This window comes from Octodon degus, unplaced genomic scaffold, assembly GCF_000260255.1.
Source record: "Octodon degus isolate 3935 unplaced genomic scaffold, OctDeg1.0 scaffold00111, whole genome shotgun sequence".
NCBI classification, from domain to species: domain Eukaryota; kingdom Metazoa; phylum Chordata; class Mammalia; order Rodentia; family Octodontidae; genus Octodon; species Octodon degus.
This window is the reverse complement of record NW_004524687.1, coordinates 3,238,693-3,249,502: the sequence shown is the minus strand read 5'-3', so window position 1 is coordinate 3,249,502 and position 10,810 is coordinate 3,238,693. Positions and strand designations below refer to the sequence as shown.

Genomic DNA, 10,810 nt, shown 5'->3' with positions numbered 1-10,810 from the left:
ATAAAATAAAAGCAATTTCATACAACATAATAATAGTTTTTTTCATAATAATAGTTGATACGGTGTATCATTTCTTCAGTTACTCAGCGTACAAGATGTAGACCAAAAAGATTCTTACAAAGAAGGTAGACCAAAAAGATTCTTACAAAGAAGTGAATAAAACTATTTTCAGTGAATTAAGATAAGCTAGTAGTACAGAGGAAATAAATGTATATTTAAAAATTTTAAAAATAGTATGTAATTTGGAGATGTATTTGAAATTATCCCTATTTATCTCTATTTTGTTCCATATCTCTGTTATGTATAGTGTTTCTCATAAAAGAAACCAATAATATTTAAGTTTGTGTATCTGACTTCACTTAATATTATGTTCTCAAGTTGCATCTGTTTGCCTAGAAGTGCTTCAAATGCATCTTTCTTTATGGCAATGTAGTACTCCATTGGTATTACCACATTATCCTTATCCATTCTCCTGTTGATGGACATATACATAGTTTTCAAGATTTAGCTATTATACATTGTGGTGCTATGACCATAAGTATGTATGTATCTTTGAAATATGATAATTTTGACTCTTGGGAATATACTTAGTAGGGTATGGTGGAGTTAAATGGAATTTCTATTTTTCAGTTTTTTGAGGTCTCTACACTGATTTTCATGGTGGTTATACTAGTTTATATTTCCACAAACAATAAAGAATTCCTTTTTCCCCACATTCTTGCCAACATGTTACTAGATTTTTTTTCATGATAGCCATTCTTTCTGGGATAAGATAGCATCTCAGTGTAGTTTTAATGTGCATCTCTCTGATGATTAGCAATGTTGAACATTATTTTTATCTATTGCCTGTTTTTTATTTCATCTTTTATTTTGGGGAGTCCCTTTTTTTTTTTTTAGTTCTTTGTATATTCTTGATTTTTATTACTCTGTCTAAGGAACAGCTTGCAAATTTTTCCTGCAGTCTATGGATTATCTCTTCATTCTTCTGGTTGTTCCCTTTGCTGTACAGATTTTTAACTTGATATGATCTCACTTGTTGATTGTAGGTATTGTTTCTTGTGCTCTTGTAGTTCAAAAAGTTTTTGACTGTGCCTGTGTCTTCAAGAGTTGTACTTCTGGGCGTGGTGGTACACACCTGTAATGTCAGCAGTCGGGAGGTTAAGACAAGAGGATCATTGTGAATTTGAGATCAGCCAAGGGGCTACAAAAGTGAGCACAGGGCCAGCCCAAACTGTGTAGCTAGACTCTGTCTTTAAAGAAAGAAAAAAATGGGCCGGGGAGATGGCTCACTAGAATAAGCACTTGCCTGGCAAGTACAAGGGCTGAGTTTAATCCCCAGTTCTGCAAAAGAAAAGAAAAAAGAAAGTTGTACCTGTTTTACAGTAGATTGGTTTTGTCTTAACATTTAGATCTTTGATCCATTTTGATTTAATTTAGTATATGCTGAGGTATGTAGGTAATCTTCTGCATGTAGATGTAGTTTTTCCAGTGTTACTTATTAAAGAGACTATCTTTCCTCCAGCCTATATTTTTGAGCTCTTCGTTAAGATCAAATAGATGTACAGGGGGCCTGCCCCTTAGCTCAGTTCTTTAATAAGTGTCTGCTTCAACAGAGCAGTCAGGCTCAGGTTGCTGTGGTTCGATGCCCACAACTCAAGCCAGCCAAACCTGCCCTGAAGGCATTGGGAGAAAAAACAATAGATGTACAGTATGTGCTGGAATCAGTTCTACTTCTGTTTCATTGATCCACATGTTTTATTGTCCCAGGACCATGCTATTTTAATCACTGTAGCTTTATAGCATATAAGTCTGAGATTGTGATGCCACCAGCTTTACTATTCTTACCCAGGATTGTTTTTGCTGTTTTTGGGTATGTTCTAACTTCACATAAGTTGTAGGATTTTTTTTCTCTAGGTCTTTGAAAAATGTATTGATATTTTTATTAGGATTGCATTAAATATGTTTATCAGTTTTAGGATTATAGCTGTTTTCTGTACGTGTGTGTGTGTGTGTGTGTGTGTGTGCGCGTGTGTGTGGGGTACCAGGGATTGAACTCAGGACCTGCACTTGCCAGGCAGGTGCTTAAGCCACTGAGTTATATATCCAGCACTAGAATTATAGCTGTGTTGATCACGTTGGTTCTGCCTGTCCAGGAAAAAATATATGTTTCCATTTTCTGATCTCCTTTTTTAGAGTGAAATAATTTTCATTGTAGAAGTCTTTCGTTTCCTTAGTTAAATTAATACCTAAATAAGTTAATTCCTAAATAAATAATACTTTTGTAGAAGGTATTGTAGAAGTCTTTCATTTCCTTAGATTAATACTTAATAATACCTAAATAAATTTTTGATGCTTTTTTTTCTTTTCATGTATTTAGTACAGAGTTTTCAGGGTCTCATTACACAAATTGGACTCATAGTGATTCTCCTGTTTTCAACCTCCCAAGCACTGGGATTACACCACCATGCCCAGTCTCATTCACTATCTCAGCATGCCCCAGTGGTAGGGCCAGCATGGCACGCTGGAGTTTGAAGCCCTATCCCTGCATCTGTTTAAGCAGGTGCTTTAATCTGCTGAGCTATCTGGCCAGCCCTTGATTCTATTTTGAATGGTACTGTTTTTCGACTTTTTCAGTGAATTCATTACTAGTGTGTAAGAAGGCTGTTAATGTTTTTGTTTATTTTGTATGCTGTTATACAGCTGAATTTGGTTTTCAATTCTAGGAGTCTTGGAATGTTTTGGGGTATAGTAAGTATAGGATCATTTCATTTACAAATAATGGTATTTTAACTTTGTCCTTCCCTTTGTATATATTTCCCTTTAGTTCTTTCTCTTGCCTAATTGCTCTGGTTGATTCTTTGAGGACTGTGTAGAATAGGAATGGTGATAATGGGGATCTTTATTCCTGATTTTAGAGGAAAGGCTTTCAACTTGTTTAATATGAGGATGGTAGTAGGTCAGTTATAAATGACCTTTATCATGTTGATATTTAACCTGCTGCTGATTGGAACCATTGGTGATACATGCCCTTGGGAACATGCTATCCTATATATAATGCCCTTCTTTGCCTCTTTTAATTAGCTTTGACTTGAAATCCACTTTAAAGGTAGAAAAGCTATTCCTACCTGTTTTTGAGTTCCCAAACTATTTATTGTTTTCCATCCTTTGATTTTTAGTCTGTTTTATGTCAAATATGATTCTTGTATTACAGCATACCATTGATTTTTGGTATTTTTTTAGGGAAAGGTCTACAGGGTATTCAGGGTCTTACCACTAGATCGGACTTAAAGTGACTCTCCTGTTTACAGCCTCCCAAGTGCTGGGATTGCAGGTGCATGCCACCACTCCCAGTCTCAATCACAGTCTCAGCATGCCCTGGGGGCTGGGCCTGCATAGCCTGCTGGGCAGGCCCAGGGATCGAACCTCCGGCCCCTGTACTTTAAGCCACTGAGCTATTTGGCCTGCCCTGATTTTTGTTTTGTGATCCATTTTGCTAATCTGTTTTTGGCAAGTTGAGTCCATTTCCATTGATAATTATAATTAAAATGTCTTGTATTATTCCTATTGTATTAATATGCTGTTGCATTTTTGCTTTTTTTCCCTTCTGCTTAACTGGTAGCCCACATGATTTTTTTTTTTTTTTTTATAAACAGGGTCTTGCTTTGTAATTCAGACTGGCCTTGAACTCAAGCAATCGTCTTGCTTCAGGCTCCTACATTATGGGATTACAGATGTGCACCAACATTCCTGGGTCATTTCATTTTATTGGACCTTTTAGTAATTTTAGCTCTATTCTCTCTCTTTAGGGTAGCTGTCAGAATTTTTTTGGAGTGTTGGTTTGGTGATCATGAGTTTTAGTTTTTATCATTGTCTGAGCCTGAAAATCCCTGATTACCCTCTCTAAAGCTGTCTCTCACCGTTTCTTCCATGGTAGGGTATTAATCACTTAAGTCCTGAAGTGAAACTCTACTTGGGTATTGGGCTCTTTTTCATTCAGGTTGGTTTGTTGATTGTCACCTCTGTTGGCCTGTGCTGCAGAGAACCCAGGAATAGGGGGCCACATTAGCTGGGTGGCTTAGTTTGTGTGGTTATGATTCTTTTGGCTCAGTGTGGGCTCCAGCAGGGGTTGTCATTGCTTTCACCATTGCTACCGGCATGGGCAGGTTGTGTAGTTTTTGGGTCCTCCTGGCTTGGCCTGGGTCTAGGTGTCTTGCCTAATTTATTCATTTTTTATTTTTATTTTTATTTTTTGCTGGAACCAGGGATTGAACTCGGGCCCTTGAACTTGCCAGGGAAGCGCTTATTCTACTGAGCCATCTCCAGGCCCGCCTAATTTAGTATATATTCAGATACTGTTTCTTTGAGGACATATTTTTAGTTATGTCTTTTTTTCTCTTCCTTCAGTGCTCCAAGGACATAAATGTGTTTGTTACCTTCCAGATCCCTGAGGCCCCATTCTTTGCCCTGTTGCCCTGGTCTGTTTACTCTCTGTTCAGATGAGATACTTTCTATTGTTTTATTTTCTAGTTCATTGATTCCTTACAATTTATTCTTTCTGTTCTGTATTCCTATGCTGAAAAGTTTCTTTTTTTTCTGTTGTGTTTTTGTTTTGTTTTTTTTGAGACAGGATCTTGCTATGTAGCTCAAGTTGGCCTCAAACTTGTGATCCTCTTCCCTCTGCCTCCTGAGTGCTGGGACTATAGGTGTGTGTTGCCGTACTCAGCTGAAAGTTTTTGATATTTTATTTGTTCTTAATTGTATTTGTTTTGATTGTTGAAGTATTCTTATGATGATTGTTTTAAAATCTTGTCAGATGTGTGTGGTGGGGGCACACCTGTAAACTCAGTACTTGGGAAGCTGAGATAGGACCACTGTGAGTTAAAGGCCAGCCTCAGCTACAAAGTGAGTTCAAGACCAGTTTGAACAGCACTACAAGTGAAAGGCTGCCTCAAAAAGACCAAAATAAAAAGCAAAGAGAAGTAAAATCTTTGTCAGGTATTTCTAATTTTGGTGTCTCTTTAAATTATAATTTTCTTTGTTTGGGACTTTCTTAAATGGAATCCTTAACATTTTGGATGTTTATGTTAGGAGATTTTGGATCTTTAAAGTTTCTATATTAGCTGGCTTCATTTATAGTTTTCTGGCAAGGAGTGGAAGCCACACATCATTGACAAGTGGAGTAGAAGTATAGCCTCTGTGCTCCACCTCTTGACATCATTGGAAGATAGGAGTACTTTTTAGTTACTGCTGTGCTGGTGTGAGAGTTCTTTTTTCTGAGCTTTGGCTGTACCACCCTGAGAGAAGAGTAGGAGTTTCTTACTGCTCCCTACATATAATCTGCAGTAGCACCAAGTGATTCTATTCTAGGGGCTACAGAAAGTTTTCTTTGTTCTATAACTATTATTTTGGTGTTGGAGATTGAACCCAGATTCTTGCTTAGCTTAAGCATAAGTTCTACTACTGAACCACACCTCCATGCTATGTTATTAAATAAACTAAATGTAAAAATTACACACCACATTGTATTCTTCACAACTTATTTATTCATGTTTTATGATTCACATACTATATACAATTCACAAATACCAGGGATCAAATGCTTATCTTTTTTTGATTTTTCAAAATACTAGATATTGAATCCAGGGCTTTTGTACTCAGTTACATCCCCAGCCCTTTTCAATTTTCTTTTCTTTTTTTTTAATTTTAAGACAAGGTTTTGCAAGTTGGCTGTCCATACTATGCTGAAACTTGTGGTCCTCCTACCTCCATTGCCCAGAGGACTGGGATTATAGGCCTGTGCCACTGTGCTAATGTATGTCTTTTATTGATAAAGGGAATATCATCAGACAGGCTTGGAGGCTACTACATGAGATACTCTAGTAAATGACTTTTTTGTTTGTTTGTTTTTGGCAGAACCGGGGATTGAACTCAGGCCCTTGTACTTGCCAGGGAAGCACTTGAGCTATCTCCCCGGCCTGCTAAATGACTTTTTTCACCCTAGCTTCTCAACTTACATGGTGACCTTTTATTATTTAACTTTTGCCTCTAACTTTTAACTTGGCTGCTTTTGTTATTTATCTGTGTCCTCACTGCTCAGTTTGTTTCTGGAATGTACTGATACACCTAATTAATAATTTAGATGCTGTCATAGGAAACTATAGTGCCTAACTTGCTTTTCAGTGTTGTTTCTCTTCTAGCATGGTGTTTTGACTTTGATGTCAAAAAGAAGCATATGCTTTTAAACTATTCTGTAAGGAGTTAGGTAGTAAACTTGCAGTGTTTTAAGTACTTGAAGCTCTCATATGCTTTTGGTAGCATTCCCAAAATAACCCAATTTTTGGTTGATAATAATTGTGATTATAATCTACAAATTACTTACTGTGAAATTTCATTATAATATAACATTTTGGGAGGAGTGTTATTTTGAGACAGGGTCTTGCTGTGTATCCCAGACTAGCATTGAATTCACTGTGTAGCCCAGCCTGACCTTAAACTTAAACTCTTGGCAGTGTTTTTGTCTTAGCCTCCCAAGAGGTAAGGTTATAGTGGAGCACCACCATATTTGGCTTAGTTTAGCAAGTTTTAAAAGAGGTTTTAGAAAACACTAAGTCATCTAAGAGACATGATTATTCAGTTAGTGGTTGTTCAAGGCTGTCTCTTAATCATTACCCTGTTGTCTCATCATTACATCATTTTTATTTTCAGAAAATTAAGATTATTTGAATAGTTCTGTAAATTGGATAATAGTGGGCACAGTTTAAGTCAAAATGAGTTAATAAGTCAGAATAGATGATTGAGAAGCAACTTTTACAGAATGTTCATTTACCTTTCAATCTAGTAGTTATGTATATATATATATACATATTTATAAAGTCTTTTAAAATCTTTTTTTAGGTAGGTAGCCATCCAAGCTTCCTGAAGGAGGTTCGCGATCACATGCAGGATTCTTACATAATGCAACCTGAGGTAAGCAGGATTGTAGGTGGGGTATATGGCCCACTTCAAGCACTTAGTTTATGGCCCATTTTAAGTACTTAGTGGAAGTTTTCAAGCTCTGCTAGTGTATGTATCTGAAAAATCATGTGAATTTTGAGGTATATTAAAATTATTTTTTTATTTTTCATTGCTGTGACATACTACTTATATAAGTATATTAAAATATGTCAGGATTGGGGATATAGCTTGGCAGCACAGTGCCTGCCTGGAAAGGGTGAGGTCTTGAGTTTGATTCCTAGTACCAAAAAAATAAATGTGATAAAATATATCAGATAATGAATGTTTTTATCTCTAAATAAAGATTTTCTGACATTTTGAAAATTAGTATTTTCTTATGATTTGCTCATTTTCTTTGAGAAATTGACTCAAATTATTTCCAGTTGTAAATTTTTAGTGACTAGCTCCTTGTACACAGTAGGCATTTAATTATAGTTTCTAAAATTTGTTCTTGATGAGGGCCAGCCAGATAGCTCAGCAGACTAAAGCGTCTGCTTAGGCAGAGCTCATTGGCCAGGGTTTGATCCTGGGTGTGCTGAGGCCTTCCCTCACCCCTGCGCATATGTACCCCACCCCTGGGTTCACTGATACAGTGATTGAGACTGAGCGTGGTGATGAGCATCTGTAATCCCAGTGCTTGGGAGGGTAGTCTGATGTACGTAGTGAGACCTTGTAGGCCCCTGTAGACCCTGTACTAAATACATTTTTTTAAAAAATTGTTTTTGATGACTTGATGGTACATAACAAAAATCTTAGCTATCCAGGAGACCTGGACAGGAAGGCCAAAAGTTTGAACCCAGCCTGAGCAACTTATTGAAGCTGTCTTAAAGTAGACTAAAAAGGGGCTCTACTTCAGAGGTTTGCCTCACATCTGATAGGCCAATCCCTTGTGTTCAGTCTCTAGCCTCTATACCCCATGTTTCCCTTTTTACCCAAATGAAAAGTAAAAATTAAAACCTTTGTTTAAAAATAAAAATGGCCATTTGTATGTTCTCTTTCCCTGTATACGATAGGAACTGTAGTACATTGGTGCTCAAACTAAGAAAATTTATATGGTTACAGTTTCATCAGGTTAATGTAGTTTGTTTAGATTTTTCTATTAATGTCCCTTACATAATAAGTTCCAATGCATTAATGTCCCTTACATAATAGGTTCCAATCCGCTATCATCCCTGTGTATTTTATTTTGAAACATGGTCTTGCTACTTAACCCAGATTGGCCTTTGAACTTGTTTTAATCCTGCTGTTACAGCCTTCTAGTATCTGTGATAACAGGCATGTCCCATCTCACCTGGCTTTTGTTCTCTAAATAGTTTTGCTTTCAGTGTCTTTTGAGATCCCAGTTCCAAATCCACTAGTCTTTTTGCTGTTGTACTTCAGTAAGTTAAAGTTGTATTTCCTTCCCCCTCTGTACTCCATTTAAAATGGAGAGCTTTTAATTGCTGTACCTTTTTTCTTGTTAATCTTCTCCAGCTATTAACAGTATATAAGGAGTTTTCATCTCAGATGTTTTTTATCATATGAAAAAGTTATAGCCATGTCTATTTTATATATTACATTCCTTATCTAATTATGTTCATTTTTCTCTCTTTTTTAAATACATCAACATCAATATATAATAATTCTTACAGCTTTTTTTTTTTTTGCAGAACCAGGGATTGAACTCAGACCCTTGCGCATGCCAGGGAAGTGCTTATTCTACTGAGCCATCTCCCTGGCCCCTCTTATAGCTTCTTTACCCACTACAGTGTACCTCAGTTCACAAACTTAGTTCTTCCAAGATTCTGGTTGCAACTTGAATTGGACGAGAACCAAATCAAATTCACTGGGTAGGTTTGATGTTGACCCTATGGGGGAAATTTGATTCTGTTCTTGTCTAGTTCAGTTTGAAACCAGAATCATGGAAAGAATTAAGTTTGTGAACTAAGGTACCATTGTATTTTCATATCTCTATTTTAGGTATGTTTTTACACCTCTTCCCCCTCCTCCCCCCCATGGGTAGTGTTTTCTTGTAATATTTTGTGACTAGCAGTTTCAAATTCTGAGTATTTTGTAATTTATATTATTGATTCCTGGGTTTTGTTGCATTACTTTAAATTGTTGTGTATATTGTTCTGACATGCTGTCGAGTTACTGGAAATTATTTAAACCTTTTAATCTGTGTAACCTTTGGTAAAGCACAGTTTAGGGAATAGTTTATCTTTACTGTTATAGTTACATCTGAGTGTACCTAGATCTCCTTGTCTTACAAGAGATTTTCTCTCTTCTGACATGTAGGAACAGTATTTTTAGCCCTGAATGTGGTTGAGGAATAAAAAATTGATTCAGTTGGGACTTTAGTTCTTATGCCTCAGATGGTTTCTTATAACACATGCACAAATCAATTATTTGCTAATCCTTTGTTTTCAGGAATACTTCTTTAGATACCCACAGTTTTATTTATGTATGTGCTTAATTGTTTCTCAATTCAGTGAAGCTAGTACTTTGCTTGTTTGCTACTTTCTGCCTCTTTTTCTTCCCCAAACTACCTCTTACCTCTAAGACATAAGTTTTGGTGATTAAATACCTCACTTTCTTTTCTTAGGAATACAGTTCTGAGCAGAGTTTTAAGACTATTGTTTCAGTATCATTTGTCTAGTTTTCTCATTGTTAAAAAATATGAGGTTGAATCTAGACCCTGTTAATATATTGTGGCTAGGGTAGAAGTCTGGTCTTTCATCTACATGAAAGTCTCCTTTCATCTACATATTATTTTATGTTCAATTGGTTTTCTTGGTTAAGGTGGTTCTTGTTAGGTTTCTTCTGAGTAAAGACAATTTTTTCCTTCCAGACATGTTAAGTTCTTTGAAAGGGCATGGGGGGTGGGGGTAAGAAAAAAAAGGGCATATATTTGATAATATGTGAATCTCTTGTTCAGAACTTTACTCCCACTATTTTTAGTGCACACTGTCAATTAGAAAACTTATGTTATGGAATCTAATATGTATATTAAAAGAAGACTTTAAATGACAATGTGTGATTTTTGTCTCACAAATAGTTCTAACATAGAGATTTTAGGGTGTTTTTCTTTTTTTCATAAATGAAGTATGCATTCTGAGTTTATCCCTTATCTTAGTATAGAGATACTATATCATCATCACCATTTCCTCTAATCAAGATTCCTTACAGACCCATTTTCAGAATTTTATGAAATAGGGGCCAGGGAGAAGGCTCAGTAGAGGGTCGGAGTTCAATCCCTGGTTCTGAAAAAAAAAAAAAAAAAACAAAACCAAAACAACCAATGAATATAAAGAAAACTGAGGTAGTTGATTTGTTGCCTCTAATCATAATTAAAGAAAGAATGTTAAATATCAGTAAAAGATCCTCCCTCCCCCCATTTATTATCATGGATGAAGTTAAGTTCAAATTGTATTTGAAAGGTGCCAGGGAGTGTTTCATGTGTATGCTGTGTCATAGGCCCCCATTTCTTCAATTAGGTTTTCATCAACAGGTGGATCAGACCTTACTCTTTTGAGTATCTTCACATGAGGTCCACTGGTTTGTTGAAAATATGTTGAACAGCATGTGTTCCCTGCCTATAGAAGGAAAATTAGGGAGAAGTTCTAAATCATGTGATAAGCTCATTAAAAAAAATTTTTTTTATCGAGAAATAAGTATGAATGAGACAGTTTCAAAGCTGATTAATAGGACAGTTTCAATAATCAATACATTGTACGTTATCTTCTTAGTGGTTATCTATGGTACAAGAAGCAGACAGGATATCCTGTCCAAACACTATTGGTATACCTCTTTCCTCTCATTGAATTAAGCGAAAGTA

The 10,810-nt window shown here is 36.1% G+C and overlaps 1 protein-coding gene across 6 annotated transcripts in view; it reads left to right on the top strand.

Moving 5' to 3' along the window:
- Zmym2 (zinc finger MYM-type containing 2) overlaps positions 1–10,810 on the top strand; it is a 152,243-nt gene that overhangs the window by 87,045 nt on the left and 54,388 nt on the right. For 5 of the 6 annotated variants that reach the window (XR_002817657.1, XM_004639375.3, XM_023699118.1 and 2 more), the window contains one exon: positions 6,895–6,966. The exons of the other annotated variant lie outside the window; for it this stretch is intronic. Coding sequence is in view for 4 of the 5 variants with exons in the window: in XM_004639375.3 (XP_004639432.1) it covers positions 6,895–6,966 (72 nt within the window). In the remaining variant the exon portion in view is untranslated. The remainder of the gene's footprint in view (positions 1–6,894; positions 6,967–10,810) is intronic. 6 annotated transcript variants of the gene reach the window in all.